Below are 20,086 nucleotides of genomic sequence, written 5' to 3'. Positions count from 1 at the left end.
TTAGACAGCAGTTGCTCAGCAAAGCAATCCAAAATAAACAGAGTCGGTATCAAAAAGCGAAAGAGAAACGGGATAAACCCATAAAGACCAATTTTAGATGCCCGTTACTCGAACTTTTTTCTTAGTTATCATCTCTAATGCTTATTGGTATTGATATTAGCCCCTGTGTTGTCTCACTACGAAACAGGAGTATGTCCAGCCCCAAAATGACATCAAAATAGTTCGCATTTAAAAATTGTTTGTGTAAAAAAATCCTTGTTTTCAGTTGTTTTTTCTCTTCTTTCATTTCCATTCTTGATTATGGGAATCAACGGCGGCTATTTTCCGGCAATCTGCCGGGTATGTTGAATAGTCACGAGGCGATAGAGGCTATTAATAAGGACATCCTGGTTTTTAAAATTTGAAGAATTTGAATTGTTTTGGGGCGCTAACTTTTTTAAGACTCGAAGAGGAGGAGTTGGAGAAGTCCTTTTTTAATCACTTTCGTTGGAGTGAATTTTGAAGCAGGACATGAAACGCGTGAAAATTTTTGGAGTGGTTTGGATGCTGAGCAAAATTGAAGAGTGCAGCGAAAAAGGAGTGGTTCTTTGTTCATTCCGCTATTCTCGAGAGAGCGAGAAATTGAGAAGTGAAAAAATTTTCTGTAATCGAGCAAAATTTTGTGTTCACGTACGGCTTTTTACAACTGTTTTTTATTTTTCGGTTTAGAAGTTTGATTATGATATTATATTTTTTTAAGGATTGTTTTGATGTTGGTGTGTGTTGGTCTCTGGTCTTTAATATGAATTTTATATAATTTTGCAGGTTTTTCAGCTGTTTTGCTGAATTTTAGTCGAATTTTGGCAATTTTTCGCTTTTCTTTTGTTTTATTGTTTTGTAGGGGCTTTGAATAGACGCACGTTAGTTATGGAGTTTTTATATACCAAGTGATAAGAGTTTTATCGGTAATAAACGATTTTTTTTGTTCAGAAAAATTACAAGAAGTTGAGAAATTTTGTTTTTCTTAATTTTTTGCTGTTTCCGTTTTTTGTAATCTAAGAAAAGTTTCTTAGCCTATTTTACTTGCTTATTGTTTTATAAGCTTTGCAATACTTTATTTGCTGCAGTGAGCGTTTTTTGGCTTTATGTGCTCTTGAAATAAAAAATTGAAATAAAAAATTTTTAATTTTATTTTAGATTTTGTTCCAAGTTGTTTTTGAATGCTTTTTGTATTCTTAAGTTTTTCTGCATTTGGGATGCCTATAGTACAAATTAGTTGTTTTTTTCCAGCATGTTCATGGTTTTGATTTTATTTTGAGTGGTTTTGGTAGAGATAATTGAGTTTTTTCTATGCAGGTTCCAGCGAAATTTCGTTTTTTTTTTTTGATAATTTTCGATGAAATGTTCTGATTGTGTGATTTTTGCTACTTTTTACTATTGTAGTTTTTAATAGGAACTTATCTAGAGATGTTTTGGAATTTATTTAACGCGCTTCTCAATAACAGATTTTACAAATTTCTAACTTTCTTTTTTTCGTTCTTCGTTTTTTTTACTTTGCTATATCGACGCTTTTTTTGGATTGGTGGACGCTTGAGCAGAAGTATTAAAAGTTTATGTTAAAATAATGATTTGGTTTCAGCATAACGGCAGTTGATCCATACTTTGTGGCCTAATTTTGTTTCAATCTTACATAGAAGATTTTTGGTTTTGTTCATTTCCTATCTCTTATCTCCATTTTCTCTCGTTTTTTTCTCTGTTTGCAGTGGGTTAACGAATAAAAACTAAAGGTATCACATTTGTTCTTGTCAAAAGTTGTTTTTTTTTAAACTTGCAACTCAGTGAAATTTTTATCACATGCTTTATCGTCTTTTCTGGTCCGATATTTCATTGTTCTTTTTCATGTTCTTGTTTTATAGTAATTAATATTATTCAAGATAAGCAGTGTTAGGTATTGTGGTCATTCAGTAGGGTAAGCTTTATGTTAGTTAGGGGCGTTAGTTTTCTCTGTCGTGTCATTTCCGAAATTCTTCCGGATTAGTGTTAGATTGTTCACACATTTTCATGATTTTTGAAGTCGAATTGGAGTAGTGATTTTGGTCACGTCGAAACAGGAAGTGGAGCGGAGCCAAAAATTAAGGCGTTTTGTGGCGTGAAATATTTGTGCTCTGATTTTTAAGTAGTGAGAAAACGGTGTTTGAACAAAAATTCGGTTTCTCCCTAGTGATTTTGTTCACGTGCGGCAATTTCATTTTGATTTTTACTGTTTTCGATTTTTTTGAATCGGATTTTCTTAAATGGTTCTCCCAATCCATTCATAATTCATTCTAGGCGTAGTTTTTCGTTTGGACCAAATTTCTCGTTCTCTCTAGTGGTTTGTGGTTTTTTAATCACATGCGCTATTTTGAAATTGTTTTTTTTTTTAATTTTTCGTATCTGATTTTTTTTGGAAATGGTCTTCCCAATTCATTCATAGTCTATTCTAGGTCTGGTTTTTGTTTAGTCCATTCTAGGTCTAGAAATGTGACCTAACTTCTTGGAAGTTATTTTCGGTAATTTCTACTGATTTGCAGTTAAAATTTCTTTACGTCATTTTTTTAAGGTCAAATGCGTGATCTACATCACTCAATAAATGACTTCTAAACTCGCTTAAATGAACTTAATTTTTATGAACATTTACTAGATAAAGATCAATAGTGTGCATCTAAGTAGTGTCAAACGTATATACCCTAATTCTTAGCATTAGGGTCTTGAGTTTTTGATTTCAAATATTAATTTTGAAAAAGCTCTTTTTGGGATTTTTTCATATAGAGCGTATGTGTCTCATAAAAATGACAGTCCGAATCTAACCAAAAAGTCTAGTGATCTTTTAAAGGGCTAGTGGTTAATCTGTCTATCTTAGTTCTTTAGTTGTTGCAATGCATCGAAGGCCACAAGCGTCTGTCGCGGCTATTATCCGGCAATCTGCCGGCTATGTTTTGAAATTTATGTCACACGCTTCGTAACTGGGGATTGTTTTAGTTGAATGGTATTAGGGTATAAATAATAAGACGATTATTTTCGCCGATTGCACTGCTTTTTGCATTTCATTGGGACTTTCTCAATTAGAGAGGAGTTATTGAATTCGGATAATATGCAGAGAATTTTCAACAGTTTCCTTAAGTAATGGTTGCCAAAAATAACTTCTTGGTTACAATAACTCATCTAAAATTTAGCCGCTGTTGTCCAAACTTTGAATTGTGCAAATCTGAGTATGTAATCAGCGAAAGTTTGTATCTAATGAAACGATTAGATTTTGTATCTTTTAGACAAAAATGATGTCCTAAAGATAAGTGAAATTTTGCGTACTCGACTAGAAAGCCAGACGTTTGTGTTTGTGCGAGTTAAGTATGTCGGTGGCATTCCCGACCTGGCTTCAGAACAGCAAAGCGGAAATAGTGGACTCAGAGGAATGGGCCAATGTTACTCAGGATCTATACGATGCCATCCAGCAACAGCTGGCACAGAGTCACGTGACCTACTTCACTGACTTGACAGACGCTGAGAAGTCACTTTTCATGGACAGAGCCGCAAAGTCTATACAACACTGTGAGTCTGTTTTTTAGTCGCATATGTTTCTGTGACATCAATTCATATGCGCCTTTGTGTTACGGAGCTAATAGATTGTATATACGAAATCAAATTGGCACAGCTCACATTCAAACATGTGTGAAATCCCCGTTTACGAAATGCGAATTCACAAAATAGATGTCTTTTAGTATATCTCAAAAATTAAACCAAGACAATTTGACCTGAACGCATGTTTCTACTCTATATACGTTTTTAATGGTCGCCCTCATCTCAGCCGGTATTATAGCGGTCCTCTTTTTTGCATATTACAATGCATATATGATAGTTTTTTCTTGAGTTTGTGTAAGAGTTGACTTCATCAACCAAATGTTTTGCTGATTTCAGTTTTCGTCCATTTTGGTAGAATAAGAAAAAGACTTCACTAGTGCGCACGTCCGTTCGTATTTGGAATTCATCAAATTTTAAATTATCAACCACTATTTCCAATTTTAAACTAAACCTAATCCTAACTAAGTCTCCTATCTGTGCTTCATTTCGTAGACATTTTAGCCAAGAATATGGATGAGCCTCCTGGTTACAAATAGAATCATAACGAGGCAAAATTTGGTGAGATTATCTAAGGCAGACCCGATGTGGGCTCCATTTACAGCCTTGAAGTATAAAAAGCTGGGACTACTTATTTCTGCACGCGAAGTAGGCTTACCTATATCTCTCAGACTAACTGACTCTATAAAACAAGGAAGATAAATTTCTATTAATATTTTGGTAGGGTAATACAACACCGGAGTCAAAGGTATACACATTGTGCAACTATCTAATAGACTGACTATGGATAGTAGAGTTAGCGCTATATAAAAGAGAATAGTGTCTTCTCAGTCTCGGATTGGTTGGAGGTGTACATTCAGTATTTCTACTGCTACATATCCTAAATTTGTGATATGCTCAGGTGAGAGAATTCTGGCTGTGTTTTAGCGGACCATTATAAACAAATGATGCAGAAAGTGTCTTATACATTGGACAGACACCTGAGCAATGAAGTTGCCCGAGAGTTACTGGAAGAGGATCCGGTGGAGACTAAACCAGAGCTAGTGATTGAGCACGTGAGGGAGGGTGCAGTCTGTCTCCTGAAAAGGTGGCCAGAGATGAAGGGAAAAGTGTACAGGTGTTTGAACCAGAGATTTCCAGAGAACCTCCGATACATTACATGGAAGCTGTTTCTGCAAAATACGCTGGGTAAGAAATTTTTTGTTTTGAATAATATTAAGTATTGAGAATGCTTTGAAAGTACCGTCACATAGAAAGGCTGCAAGCTCTGCATTTAACAGAAAATCCTGTGGAATTAAGAGAAGAAAAAACCTAATTGCCTCGTTTAAGATACATCACGTGATGAAGATAGCTTACAAAATGTATTGAGACTTGTGTAGATCTTCGGAAGATCCGGGCATGCTAGGATCACCGAGATCAAGATCGGGATTTTTTAAACACCTTTTTTTGATGTTCAGTCATATTTGTTCTGTCCGAGTTGTTGCTGTCTCTATCCAATTATTCGAGTATACTTTGCAAATAACTCGAATTCCTTAGCCTAATAATCGAATAGGTAGAAGATAGCATTCCACATATTCATTGGCCATTTCACATGAATGGTTTACACCAAATTGTTACCAGAAACTATCGGCACTATGATAACACTGTGATCAGGGTGACATTCTGCAGATCATACTGCAACATTGAAAACCCGATTGTGTGGGTTACAATTTCAAGATGTGTCCAAATGAAAAACTTATCTGATAAGGATTTAAATTGATGCGATTTTTAACCAAGGAATTAAAAAAGGCTAGTCTCTCGTATTATTAGACTGTACTATCTATGACCTAAGCGAAAACACGCATTATTTTGTCATTGCATGCTAATATGAAAACAAAACTTGATTTAGTTTGGGTGCAGTTGTATCACTTTTTCCAACAAGTTGTTTGCCGTGTTTAGCCCGTAAAGTGTACTGCGACTTGCTGGTTGAGGACCCCGAATCAGTTCACAGTGCGCACGAGAGGGATATTGTTCACAAGTGTGAGGCCCTCCTGACTGCAGTGCCCATATTCGCACGAGCATTCCCACAGGCGAAGGCGTCCCCAGGTTGATTGGCTGATGGCCTCTAGTCCTCATTATTTCACATAACCTCTTTATCTACCCAACGATGAAGTACGTAACCTGATTGAAGTTAACGAGAACATTGTTTATCGAGAAACGCGTTGGAGTTCGAGAATTGAAGGCAGAATTAGGAAGGGACTTTCAGCAGAGTCAAGTAACCTTGCTTAAAACCTTGCTCTTTATAAAATGTCGAAAGTTACAGTGCCAGAAATTAATATGGCAGAGGTTCCCGATATATAGCCAGAAGTTGACATCCACGATTCTTCGTCATTTTATGACACGAAAGTTTCGTTTTAAGCAAGGTAACATGACTGCAGAAGTAACGTCGAAATTTTTGCTCAACATCTCGAGCCGTTACGCAGTTTTCGATTAGTGCCAGAAGTTATCAGTGACTTCAAGCAGAGTCATGTAACCTATACGTCGGATTCTGGCTCTGTAGAAAAGATTTTCTGACAGTGCAGCAAACTTTCGACAGTTTAAAGCTGTTCGGACTGTAACCTTTAGACGTTAATTTATCCACATATTGGTCTATTTACCCTCAGTCAAATTTAAGGAGAACCAGCTAGAGAAACAGTAAATGAAAAAACAGATCAAATTCTTTTTGTAGGTTTTTCATCTGTTCTTGTCAATTCTTTTATGAATCACTTATGTCGTGCCAGCTGCAAAGATGTGATTTTGCGTTTCGGTTCCATTTTGCTGGATACTTTCAGCGAGTTACATGACATTTTACTCAAGGCCAAACGTCGCCAAATCATGGTCCCCAATTTCCATTAAGACAACGAGAGCAATCACAAATAAACGAGTATCATTACGCATTATATGCTCGCATGTGTGTTATAATATTGTAAGGTTCGGTTGCTGAAAACAATAACTATAAGTTGAACTATTGGTTTAAATATTTTGGCACATACGTTAATTTGTCCTGATACTTTTCAGTGATCTCGACTACAATGTCAAAAGTGCTCTCGTACTATCACTCCAAACTGAGGACAGCTAACAGATTGATAGATGTGCAGTATCTACTCCTTATCCCTCTCTTGCAAGCCAGTCTAGAGGTCCAGCACATTGACAAGATAGCCAGTCCTGGCTCTGTTGCCAACTTGGTGGAACAGTACATCACTCTGTTGGAGGCTAGACCATCCTTCGTCAGAGACGCCTGGGGAGAGGTAAAAATTTCGCTTGTTTTAAGTGAATAAACAACTTTTTGATGGTGCGAACTGTTGAGCTATTTTGTTGTGATAGAGCAACAAATGTTGTTTTAACGCGTGTGTCGGTTTTTGCTTTTTTTCTTGGACATATTTAATTGATATTTTGCTATTTTCAAGTGTAGACTTTAATTTCAAGGATTGTTCACACCTCCCGTCCGCTAAACAAGCAGTGATCTGTACAATGACGTGCATGAGTTGTTTCACTCTAGACTAATTGTAATTAGAGTTATATCTATGCAGGAAGGGGAAATTAATTCAGCGTATTTTTAGACAACTACGGGCGGTACAAAACTGCACGAGTTCTGTCGCAGTGTGGGAACAGAACTGACCAGGATAGACTCCAGCCTGACTGACTACATATCATCGCTCTACTCGAGAGAAAAAGTCACTGACACCACCAACGCCAACTCTGCAAACGAAGTTCTCACTGCAGGACTGAAGGCTATGCTCAAGCCCATGATTAGATCTATGTTTGTTGGTGAGTCGCTACACTTTGAGCAAATTGCTGCCCTCAAAAAATTTTGTGTGTAATGTACGAAAAATAACTGTTAGCTTAGAAAAAATTTTGGCTATTATTTTGTTCTCAATTGAGGAAAAATGAAGAATCTTTTGTTTGTGTCAAGTTTTTCCGTAAAATCTGCAATGATGAACTTAACAGTTCAGCTTGAAGTGAAATCATTCAAATGCTGTATAAAAAATCATATCATTGTGATTAATGATAAATCTCCTATTAAACGTTCGTATCAGTAAACAATTAGATGCAGTTTAGAAGACTGGAAAATGGCAATTTTGCTGATTTTTTTTTCAATTTCCTTGGCAATAGTACTTGAATGAATGAATTAATTAATTCCTTATAGGGATAATAAGTTCCATATTATCTACATAAATGCAGAAACAATTAAATTAAAAACCATGGGAAAGACAAAATTACAAGAGGACTTCATACGAGCTTCATACAAGAATTTTGTATTGTAAATTAAGAGATCAGATTGCAACCGGCTCATGCTTTTGAACATATCAAGTTTTGGTAAAAGTTTGTCCTCCTGTTTATGTTTTGTGATTTTCTTCTGTCTTTTTAGGATTTGTAGAATGTGAGGTAGTGTTGTACATGTGGGACCAGTGGCTGATGGGTCTGGACACTCCTGAGTATGATGTCTGGCTCCCTCTTGCCACTCTCACAATCTTACTCATGAAAGAACCACTTATGCGAGCAACAAATGTTAGTTCATCTGAAACACAGTAGCAGTTATATGGATTATGTTGGCCTTCTCAATGCGGTCTGATGTCTGACCGATTTGAATTTCGAAAACGATCTTGTTTCCGTGAGGTCTGAATAATTGTTGACGCAATTTTTATTTTCTAACACTCAGATGCGTTTATTTTATCGTTGATCCCGAAGTTATGATTACTGCTATCGGTCTGATCAATAGAAGCTAGGGTGATATTATTAAAACTTCTTCATTATCTCGTGTAAATTTCATGGCTGTTGCGAGATTATTTGGTCTATCGTTGTTTATTTCAGGCTCAGCAATTAGAAGAAGTGACGCAGAGACAAGCCATTTTGCTGACCGTCGATAACTACCAATATGAGGTAACATGGATTGTTATTTTAACATAACTATGATTCATGCAAAAAGTCAACTTACTGTATCTTGCAATTGTTGATTGTTTCAGTTTCACAAGCACTTCTACAAACAACTGTTTGCCAAATTGAACGAGAAATATAGCCACGAAGCACCTGTTGTCGACCCTATATCAAGTCAGTTGAGTAATTAATGGCCGCCCCGAGACATCGAGGCTATTATTGGTCTCATGGTTTTTAATAGCCGCACAGCGATTGCTGGGGCTATTATTGGCCTTCTCTTGGTTTTTTACAATTCAAAGAATTTGAATTGTATTGGGGCGCTGTCTTTTTTTTAAGATCTGTTCACACATTTTCATGATATTTGAAGTCAAATTGGAGTAGTGATTTTGGTCACGCCGAAACAGGAAGTGGAGCGAAAAAGCGAGTAGTTTTGCGGCGTGAAATTTTTTCGCTCCAAATTTAAAGTAGAGTGAGAAAACGGTGTTTGAACAAAAATTCGCTTTCTCGCTAGTGGTTTTTTGTTCACATGCGGCAATTTCACTTTGATTTTTACTGTTTTTTCGATTTTTTAGATCGGATTTTTTTCTAAATGGTTTTTCCAATCCATTCATAGTCCGTTCTAGGTCTAGTTTTCTGTTTAGTCAATGAAAATTCTTTGAATTGTACGTCAGGACTTGTCCTGCTATGTTTTTTTTATTTCGTCGTCATGATTTTTGTTACGACCATATGACGTCACAGCCACTTTTTGTTCATTCGTTCATGCAATTTCAACTGAATTGCATGTGTGACGTCATTTTTCGCTCTTAGTGGAGCGAGTTTTTTGTTCATGCGTGTGATTAAATTTTTGGTCACACTTGACTTACCTCACTCTCAAAAATGACTTCCTCTCGTTGAAATTGACTTTCATTTACTTTAATTCAAAGAGATAATGTCAAATGGGTGTCTGTCACTCTAAATGAAGGTTATTTGAGACCAGCTAATAGAGGCAGGAAAAACTCGTACAGATTTTAAATCAAAATATAACATATCAGCCTTCAATGAAAAGACGAATTTTTTTGGTCTGTCTGTTTTACTGTTTTAGACTGCCGATCTACGAATCTATTGCGGCTATTTTCTGGCAATCTGCCAGCTATGTTTTTTCATGGCGAGTCTTACTCTTTTCACTGATGTTTGATTGACTTGATTTGGAGTCATCCGTCTTTGAAGTCGCTAATAAAGTTTTCGGTAGTTCTGATTTTAAAAAATCTGATTTTCAGTCAGATATAAATTACAATACAATTATCATTGTTTTATGGCCAACGTACCATTTTTTATTTTCAATCCTTTTTGAATTCAGAAACTAGTCTTTCCAATAGATTATCCTAAGTGATTTAGTCCATGCATATTAAGAATTAATTTGAAGTTAATATTTTAAGTAGAACCTCCCAATTTATCACTATAGAAATCAATATAAAATGAAAAAAGAAGCCTTGTGTGATCTCACGCGTGCCAGTTTCTGTAGGTTGCCGGAAAATTGCATCCTGTGTTTGATTTTCACTTTCGAAAGATTTAAAAAAATTGGACGGGTTCCAAGATTTTTATGTCTCCTTAATAGCCGTCGTCAGCCTCTCAATGCCAATTATTTAGGCGCTCTAATTTTTTTAAATTTGCTTTACCTTTTGATCACGTCTTTCGTTTTACATAAGCCATGATTTTCACGTTTGACTTCTCACTTACTTCACTCATTGTTTCAACTGAATGGATTACAAATTCTCACGTATTCAATTACGCAATATGGTGAATATTGTCAATGTCAAGAGAGCAAAATCAAAGGAGACCTCAAGTCATACTACATTAGGTTATTAAAGTTCATTAGAGTGCTTGCCAGCTGACATTGATATGAAGCTTTTTAGCTTTCAGTTTAGAAGCTGAATTAAGTATAGTTTTAGAATCTAACTGAAACTGCACGCCAAATTAGAACATTTTTTGACGCTGAAAAAAAAAGAATAAAATGGTCAATCTGTTGCTTCTTTTTTTTCTGTTTCAATCACGCTGTGCGTCAAGCGCGTCAACGGCGGATGTTTTCCCTCAATCTGCCGGCTATCTTAATAAACGCGTACTCTTCTAAATGCTAAAAATAGTAGTTGACAGGCGTGGTTTATCATCTCAAAAGAACTCAAGTAAACTGTTTGAGTCCTCCGTTGTAAAACACAAATTTTTGCCAACATTTTTCGATTTTTCATGTATTCTAATATAATTATAAACCAAATAAATGTTTTTTAAACGCTTTAATGGTCATCAATTAGACCTCGTTCGAGAGAAAAGCCGATTGATTTATGAAAAGTTTCTGTTTTCTTGAGCAAGTCACTGTGACCGAGAGCTTTATAAAAAGTTAATTTTGTAAAGAGAAAAAATGGTAACTTATCCATTTTCATAAAGTAGTTGGAAATTGAATACCCACAATTGCTTAAATTCGGAACTTCGCTTGTAAATTTTTAATTTGCTTTTTAGACTATGGAGTTTCACCAGCCAAAAGTTGAGTTAAAAATATAGCAACAGATTGCTCAAGAGGTTGTTTTCAGTAGTCCTTTTGAGCCTACAAGGATTGAAACTGAAGATTGGAAATTTAGATACGGATTTACTAAGTTGTTTGTAGCACTAGTCTTTTTGAGAGAAAAGTTTGATTAATTGCTGTCGAATGAGAAGCAATTATTGTGTCTTTTTATGCACATTTTTGGCTTGACCGTTTTTGCGCTTTTCTCCTAGAGTAATCTTTGACTTCTCAAGTGACTTTTCAACGCACTTCTTGATTTTTGAGTGATTTAATTGCTTTCACTACGAAGTAATGTTGGTTGTACCAACAAAACCGATTGTTAGTGCTACGATGACAAGTCCCTGACAGCCGAGTGGTTAATGCCTCTGTCGAGGTTACGGAAGCTGACTCAGGAGGTCGAGGTTCGAATCCGACTTCCGTGTGTTGTTCTTGCACTAATAAATAAAAATTTATGTAGGCTACAGCCCCTGAATTAAATTGCCCCGCCACTCATTCGAGAGCAACTTTTCCGACATTAGTCGGTTTATGTTTTATTTTATGACATTTAAAATTGGTCAATTTCTAATGTAATGCAAATTCATTTAGCGCAGGGGTTTCATATTTTTATCCCGTCTCTTGATTGCCACCCTATTCAAAAATTGCCTGATATTGGGGACTTAAATCTAAACTCAATTCAGTTGAAAAAATGAGTGAAATCTAACGTTTTTGTGTGCTTAACGCTAGCAATAGAAAATATGACCAATCAATTTTGAGCCAAGTCAGAAAGACTTTGATAATCAAAGCGCTGTTTAATAACAGATATACAAAATAATAATTCAGTTGAATGTATTAGAAAACCATTGTGTTTGTTAAGAAAAATAATCTTTCATAGTATTTTGCCCATTCTCAGACAGGTCTATCCCACATGCATCTACTTGAAGTGGCGTCCGCTTGTCAAAAACGAAACGCTCTTTCCGATTCTATACCAGAAAAATTTACAGAATTTCGGGCGAAGCTTCGGATTTGAGACTATGTCTAATCACAATCTTTTGGCACTTTAAACCATTGCCTACAAATTGAGAGGAATAGATTAAATCTTTAAGACAGAAGAAGCGACTATAATTTATCTGGTTGGCGAAGACTATTTTGCTATTTTGATATAGCGTGTTCTCAAAGTTATCTCTACTTGAGCACAGCTGACGTTAAAGACGGCAGTTTAATGAAAATTGAGGTGCATTTCTTCTTAATAGTGTCCCAATAATAATTTTGGGCTACAGATGCGTATAGACAGATAATTGTCAATAAAAAGCTTGGTGAATACAAAAAATTGAAACATAAGACTCGTCATATTCTCAACATTAGTTTTAGAACACAGCTGCCTGTTTTAAAAATAAACTCATTATTGGTCTGCAAAGAACTTTGGGTGCAGTTCAACGCTGCTCAACTTTTGAAAAAAAATCTTTACAAAATCATTAACGTGTTTTAGCACTGGGACTTCCGGCACCCTGGATTCACTGGACTAAAGAGGTGCTGCCGGAGAGGAAGAGGGCCGAGGACAGACGACTGGCACGGGAACAGAGAGCGGCGTTCAAATTGAGACAGCTGCGCAATGAGAGGGAACAGCAGCTGGCCAATCAGAGACACGAATTGCCTCCTGCCGGTGCACAAGGACCCAACAACGCAAACAATGTCGACCCAAAGTATTATGCTCGGATTTGTACTTAGGAAAATTGTGTTGAAAATTAAATAGTGCAGCACTGATTAATTACTCCTGGTCTGGAAATAGAAACTGATCGTTTCAAACAATGCTGCACTGAAGTATAAAGCCAATTCTTGTAACTCAGCAAGACTATTTTGATGTAGTATTTGGCGAACAATTCTATTTTTGTATCTGATTCGGATAATTTGTGACTTAGCCTTGCGAAGAACAACCTGTTGAAAGCGGAGAATGAGAAACAGGCACTGAGTGAAGACAGACTGTATCTAGAGCAGAGATTGGAAGAAGAGAGGAAAAAAAGGGAGGATGTTGAGAGGAAAGCACAGACTGAGATATCACAACTGCAGGCGGAGTTGCAAAGACTCAGACGCGTCAACCAGGTTGGTACTACAAAATAGCACCCCCTGCACGTTATTAATATTTTTATTTTTATAAAAGACACATCTACTCATAAGATGTGCAAAATGTAAGAATTAACCATTTACAGAGAAATGATGTGAAGTAATGGTACTAAGCATAAGTAAAGACTACTATAGAGTGAAATTCAATGAATAAGATTAACATTAAAAGCAAATAGATTTATTATAATTACAATATTAAGTGAATTATTTCCAAAATTATTTACTTAACAGTTCTCTAAGAGTCTTAAAAGTTTCTAAGATTCACCGAAACTATTGAGCAGACATAAATTCATGTGAAGGGCGGTTCTTAGAATCGACGCCTACTCAAACCCCTCCTCCCTGCAACCTCTAGACGCCCCTCCAAGCTGTTGGCGTAATTTCCGGATGTCAAGGGAAGTTTTATTTGGATTAGCTGATATTATGTGAAATATGATACTGGTTGGACGAAAATAGTGAAAAGTAGCGTCCAATTTTTTCACAAAATTAATTGCAGCTTTAACAAACTAACGTTCCGAGCACTATTTAGATAAGTTGCCAGAAATTTCAAACTAAGTCTCGGAGAATGCATTTGATCAGTTCGGCTGAACGTGGTAACATACTTTTTTAAAAAAAATTCTACATCAATATTTGCGAATAATGACTTCACTGATTTCTTGTTGGCATTTTTTATTTTAGTTATTTCTGGTATGTTTTTTAGTGTCTTATGTTACTTGAATCGAAATCCCAAGGGCAACAAGTCGTGGTGCAGTTTTCTTAGAGCTTTACTAGCCTGTAAGTGTACGCTTCGTTGAAACTTCTCAAGAGGCTGAAATTGATTCTGCAAAGAACAGTTTTTTGAAGTTTGGATACCCCATACCCCCTTTTTAACCCCACATTTTCTTATCTTTCTAGTCAAGTGAGGCGAGACTTCCTAAACTTAAGCTGGGAACATCTAATCAGTTTTCAAGCAATTCGAAATCTTCGGCATTAGTTAGTTATGTTTATCGTATTTGGGCACATCGATTGAAACTATTTAGGCAACAAACTAGAATATACTTGATTTTTTGCGTACTTTTTGCAATTTTTATTATCTGTTCTTGAATATAAAAAAAGGAGGAAGACGTAAATGATTGCATATTCTGGCCGTTAAATTTTGATCATTTGAAGGTTTTCAGCAACCACAAAACAATAAACGCTGGCGTTTGTCTGATATCTCTTATCAATCTGCAGTCATCGATTGTAGTTTTTTTTTAATTAATGGGGGTTGCTTTAAGTTCTCGCTTATCTAAACCGATGCATTCCTAAACTAATGTGTCGAAAAGTGCCAAAATTGAATGGCTGAAGGTAGCCTTGATTAATTGCTCTCACACAGGGTTTGTAGCAATTATATTAGTCCTGTGGTCTTTTTAATGCTATTTTTCGCTTGACCGATGTTTGGTCTGACCCTTTTGACTTTCCGTCTTCATGAACAGGAAACGCTCGGAGGGCATTAAGAGCTCTTAGAGCCTTTCGGCTTACTGGGCTCTAAGTATGCAATTCACCGAAACTGTTTTGGAGACATAAATTCTTAGCGTGAAGGGTGGTTCTTAGTCTGACACCCTTCAACACCCCCCCTCCACTTCATCCAACCCTAACGGTACCGTAACCCAGCACGATCGAAGCTCCTCCCCCCCGCTAAGCTCACCCCACGCCTATTAAGCTAAAGCTAGCGTCCGTAAACCATAGCTAGCTACTGACGAAACCAATTGTTCGCCAGTCGTTTGAAAGCAATTCGTGCGACGTTAAGCGGTTATGTTTATCAATTTTTATTGAGAAAAGTGATTGTTGTTCTTTGGCCAGCCATTTGATCCTAATGAGCTGAAGAGCTCTGCTCCCAAAATGCCGACTAATGATCCAATGGGAGAGGGAGGTAGAGCCGCTAGTGTGGCCACCCTGAATGGATCCCAACCAGAGGGAAACCAAACGCTGATTGGGAAATGTATCGGTGGCGATGAAAAAGCAGGGGATAAACACGTATGTGGTGCGATGACTTTCTTGTGGAGTGAACATCATCAAAATATAAAATCATTACCACCGTTTTTTTCACTTAATTAGACAAAATACCATTTTTGGGTGAAACATAGAGGTGATTCAAAAGATGCTAAACTCAGGCGGGAATATTTCTTGAGGGGTTAATATCCTGTTGTCCAATTTCGATTTTAAAAAATGAAAACTACAAATTGGAAATCATAGCCAACTAGTTTAACGTTAATTATATTAAATCAGTTATAAATGCTATTCGATTAATTTTGTTTCAGAATTTTTCAAACGGTTATTCTGACTGTCGGTGTATTATTATTTCATTACCATTATCAACTGCCGTTACCGAAAGTTTACAAAGGTCAGTTAATTTTTTCGCCAATCTTAAGTTGAGGCCTCAAATTTCAAATTAAAATCTCTGGTAGTTGAAAATGTGTTCAATTTTCAGCAATTGTTTACTTTTGCATTTGTATCATCTGAATCTATTTATTTTTTCATTACCGTTATCAATTGCAATTACCAATCGTAGACAAATGTATATTAGTTTTTTCTGCCAATCTTTAGTCGAGTTGATCAATTTATTGGAAAGTATTTAACTATCTGGTTATATTTTCCGAATTTACATGTTTGCAATTTTTAAAAAATCAATTCAAGCTCTCCGTTAGTTGTTATTGTGTAATTTTCAGCAATCGCCAGTCGAAAGAGGCGAGGGTAACGTATTCCCTCAAGACAACGAGTCACAGAACTCGCCCTCTCGTACTAGGTCAGTATTGCGATAAACACCTAACAATGGAATCCATTATTTGAAAACCAATATTTACTAATAAATGGCTGTTTGTCTTCCTTTTAGCCTGGGATTTCCACCGCCATCGCCGAAAAATAACAACACAAACAAAAACTGACCGCTTGAATATATGAAAACTTGAGTGGGCTGAAACTGTTTTGTCTCTATCATGACCTTTGTTACTGAGTAGAATAGAATCTCACATTGAGGAGTTATTGTGCAATTTTCAAGTTTTCTGGATGATTATGAATCTGTGTGATAGAGGTCTTACAAATTTATTCTCATTTACCTATTTAGTGTGTTGATTGGATTTGAATTTCTATATAAGTTGATACGTAATTAATGCGTACGTCATCCACTCCAACGATTTCTAATTAGGCACTACCTTTTTGCTGGAGGATTATTTTGAGGATCATTTCGTCTAATGATACGAAGGAGATCTATGGTATCACCCACTTTTCTAACTTCTCTCGACAAAAAGATATAGCAATTATTTGAGTCATGGTGGTTTTCTCAATGCGGTGTTTAACGGAATGTTTGTTTAATTTGAATCTTCGAATGATTTTTTCACACTTCAAAATAATTATTAATTGCTCACTAGCAAAGTATTAGTCACAAACAATTAAATTAGTCAGAAACAGAACCAAACAATTATATTAGTCATGTGGTCTTTTTATGTGATTTTTCGCTTGAACAATTTTTTGTCTGACCCTTTTGACTTCCTCCTCAAAAACGGAGTCAAACTTAGAGTTTGACCCCCTGCCCACACCCGCACATCAACTTCTTCCCTGCGCCCCAACTTCACCCCTGTCCCCACCCCTTGCAAAGCGTTCCATACGTAAACCAGCGCGATGACCCCCCCCCCCCCCCCCCCGAACCGTGCTCCCCCACGCGCCTTCAATTAAGTTAAAGCTAGCCTCCCTAAACCGTAGTTAGCTATTGTCGAAGCCAAACGCTCGCCAGTCGTTTGAGAGCAATTCAATTATGCTGGGAAATGACGTATTCAAATTGCGTTGATTACTTGCATCGATCAGTATCACAATAACTGAAATTCCATCCGTTTACTTTGACGCGCATTTTGGTTTTCCGGCTGTAGGTAAAATTTTATTGTAAAATTTTACTGCTATAGGTGAAGTGATAGTAATACAGAGCAACCAAAGTGCACCGGATAACTGCTAAGCAGTTAACTCGCAAATCAGGCAAAGAGATTTATACTGATCTCTAGTACCCTAAGTAGAAATTTCTCTAATTAAGCTGTATTGTTTATCCTTTCTTTCATCTTTTGAATAATTACCCTCAAATAAAGTATGTAGCAATCATTGATGCTCGATTGCTTTTTGATGCAATTTTTTGCCTTATTGTTTTTCGACTGAAAAAGTTGTCCCTTCGTTCTTAGAAACAGGATAGGTTGGTCCGAGAGCATAAATTTCTGTGTAGTACGTTGAGAACTGTACTCATTCTAAAGTGTACGTTTCTCCGAAACTGTCGAAGAGTTTAAAATTAATGCTACGTAAGATAGTTTTAGACGTGAGACTTAATAGACGCTAGTGGGTTATGTTCAATTGCTCTCGTAGAGAAGCAATTATTGTAAACGTGTGTGTCTTTTTTATGCAAAATTTTTGCTTGACCGTTTTGACTTTTCGAGTGACTTTTACGCCCTTGACTTTTTGCGTTTCGCGTCATCTAAAATTTTCTCTCAATCACAATTTCAAGCAGCTGAATTCAATTGGCGGCAATTTAATACTAAAAGTCAAATGAAAAGTGCGCAGAAACTGGTGCCATTTTTCACTTTAAATCTTAATAGGGGTATATGTTAACCTCTAATAGTCCACTATTAAACTTCTTAGTCCCATTTAAGCCCCCCTCCCCCCCCCCCCCCCCCCGACTGAAGGAGGCTGCAATTCATTAGAGCTCCCACTAGTCGTTCGAGAGCAATTCTTCCGACGTTTAGTCGGTTATGTTTATTATAAGCCAGAAAATTATTTCACTCTGATGACTTAATCGTCAACAGTTGGAGGATACCAATTTCTCAAACAGTTGGATCGTTTTTTATTTGTTTTAGTGAGGCGACTCTGCTGACTGGCTTCCATGCCCCAATGAACTCTGCCCGGGTGACGGACCAGCCCAAATCACCTTTAGAGGTCATGTCTCTCTTCCTGCAGAACATCACCCGCGACATCTCACAGGGTCAGTCCACAGGGCAAAGCTTACTATCTGCATACGTAAATTTAAAAAAAGGGACGCGGTTTTTAAAATTTTAAAAAGGAACGCGGTTTAATTTGTCTTAAAAAGTTTATTCATTTACCGGGGCAAGACACAGTTATCAATATCAAAAATTAAGTAAATAGTCAACAAAGATAAGCAATATAACTTCAATTAAAACAAGAAAATAATGCGCAATTGTAAAAATATGAAGCTAACCTGAATGGTTGCTATGACCCAAGTCTTTAACACTCTCCAACAATAAACTTTTTTAAGCGGTGAAACAAATAAATCGATAAATAGCAGGTTATCGATAAATTTATCAGGTTACAGCGACTATCATCGATTCCGTAGTTTGATCATAGAATCGATTGAAAACAGAAATGGCGGATTTTCTGTATACTTCAGTCTTTTTTGATCAATTTAACTCGAAGACATGATTTTCTCTGTATGTTGATATAAAGTTAATCTTTCCTTATTTTTTAAGAGCAATTTGCTCTTTTTGTGTCCTAATTGGATTCTATTTGGATATGATTGATTGAAATGTTGTCCAATACTGTACAATTGAATTAACTATTCTATAGTTTAAGCACATAAGTACAAGTTTAATTCTGCTTTTCATAATTTTAATTGAATTTTATTAATAATGTCCTGTTCATTTGTGTAGTGACGGGTGGAAACGTTGGAGACCTGGACGTGAGTACAAACCTCTACTTGAGTAACTACGAAGAGTTGAGAAGGGAGGCGGAGAGGGAGACTATGGGTCACGTGATGCAGGACTACGACTGGGCACTCTACACTGAGTCAGACCAGAAGAGGTACAAGGATCAGATTGGAAGGTTGATAGACACCAAATTCCAGAAGAAATATCTGGAAGCCGTACAGTAACCATGGCAAGAATCAAACTATAAAAGAACAAAAGACATATCAGAACAAAATTTTATTTTCTCTGCTGAAATTTAATTATGGGCCGGTGGAAAAGTTACCCAACTTTGTAAATTTCTTGATAATTGGAATTCTTTTAATGCATTGTTTTTGGCTGAATGAGTTATCAGCTAAAATTCTGTGTTCCGGAGAAAAAGATCCAGAGAATGATAAACCTATAAACTCCTGGAGCCGCATTTTGTAGTCGTCACAGAATAATTAAATGACAAATTAAATAGAGACATCAATTAAGACAAAAATCCAGGAATACTGATTTCGTCTTTCGAATTCTATTTCTTCTGTCTTTCGGATTCTGATTTTGTCTTTCTTCCTTAATACGTATTTTGTCTCCAATTCATTATCTTAACGAAATTAATTAGGTCAAGCCTGAACCGTAAGTTAATGTGCCGTCTTTACATCTATTTCTTATTTGACCTAAGTCCGCGGTGTCATCGTTGTGGATTTCATGCACCTAATGTGAGGGAAAATGTTTATTAATAGCCGCACAGCGATAGCTGGGGCTATTACTGGCCTTCTCTTGGTTTTTACGACTCGAAGACGAGTATTGGTTTTCTTAAGGTTTTTTTTACCGGAAGTACTTTTAGTTCGGACGCTGTTTTGACCTAAAAGCGAAAGAGCAAAATTGCGGCGTGAACTGAATGTTTCAGAGCAAGAAAAGTTTTTGATCATGCGCTGCGTTTAGGACTTTTTGACTTCGAAAAGTAGTTTTTGACTGAATGGCGGATACTGATAACTGTTTTTAGCCGTTTTTTTCGTCTAAGTGTCCCAGTTTTTTTGCTTGAAATTTATTTTTTTTGTAGAAATAAATTTTATTCGATGCTATATTGAAATGAAAACCTCGGAAATTGATACCACAGTGTTCTGCGGAGCCTAAAAATCGTTTCAATTTCAAAATCGGCAAATGTTTTATGATTTTTTTTGTTAATTTTTGGCTTTTCTATTAATTTCATTTTTGGATTTTTCAGTCGTCTTTTTATCAAAAAACAGTTAGTATGACAACTTCCCATTAATAATTCATATATTCATATACGTATCTATGTTTC

At 36.4% G+C, this 20,086-nt stretch overlaps 1 protein-coding gene across 3 annotated transcripts; it reads left to right on the top strand.

Annotated features, from left to right (window-relative positions):
• The first annotated feature begins 3,253 nt into the window (after window positions 1-3,253).
• LOC142356058 (uncharacterized) lies at window positions 3,254-19,127 on the top strand. 3 transcript variants are annotated; one of them, XM_075408041.1, is made up of 13 exons: window positions 3,254-3,564; window positions 4,519-4,779; window positions 5,530-5,676; window positions 6,628-6,857; window positions 7,170-7,377; window positions 7,979-8,118; window positions 8,422-8,490; window positions 8,574-8,658; window positions 12,483-12,696; window positions 12,913-13,093; window positions 15,799-15,875; window positions 17,959-18,083; window positions 18,766-19,127. In XM_075408041.1, exons 1-13 carry the CDS (start codon window positions 3,366-3,368, stop codon window positions 18,984-18,986), a joined length of 2,157 nt encoding a protein of 718 aa, XP_075264156.1. In that variant the 5' UTR covers window positions 3,254-3,365; the 3' UTR covers window positions 18,987-19,127. The 3 variants fall into 3 exon arrangements, with proteins under 3 accessions (XP_075264156.1, XP_075264165.1, XP_075264161.1); XM_075408050.1 differs by lacking the exons at window positions 15,799-15,875; window positions 18,766-19,127; XM_075408046.1 differs by lacking the exons at window positions 15,799-15,875; window positions 17,959-18,083; window positions 18,766-19,127 and adding an exon at window positions 14,933-15,212.
• Window positions 19,128-20,086: the final 959 nt, after the last annotated feature.

Source organism: Convolutriloba macropyga, chromosome 2 (assembly GCF_964194025.1).
Source record: "Convolutriloba macropyga chromosome 2, txConMacr16.3, whole genome shotgun sequence".
Taxonomy (NCBI): domain Eukaryota; kingdom Metazoa; phylum Xenacoelomorpha; order Acoela; family Convolutidae; genus Convolutriloba; species Convolutriloba macropyga.
Note: the sequence above shows the minus strand (reverse complement) of the source record. Positions and strands in the feature narration are given on the sequence as shown.

Coding starts and splice junctions, on each gene's coding strand:
- LOC142356058 (XM_075408041.1), top strand. CDS start 3,366: ATGTCGGTGGCATTCCCGACCTGGCTTCAGAACAGCAAAGCGGAAATA. Junction 7,378..7,978: donor GATTAGATCTATGTTTGTTG/GTGAGTCGCTAC, acceptor CTGTCTTTTTAG/GATTTGTAGAATGTGAGGTA. Junction 8,119..8,421: donor CACTTATGCGAGCAACAAAT/GTTAGTTCATCT, acceptor TGTTTATTTCAG/GCTCAGCAATTAGAAGAAGT.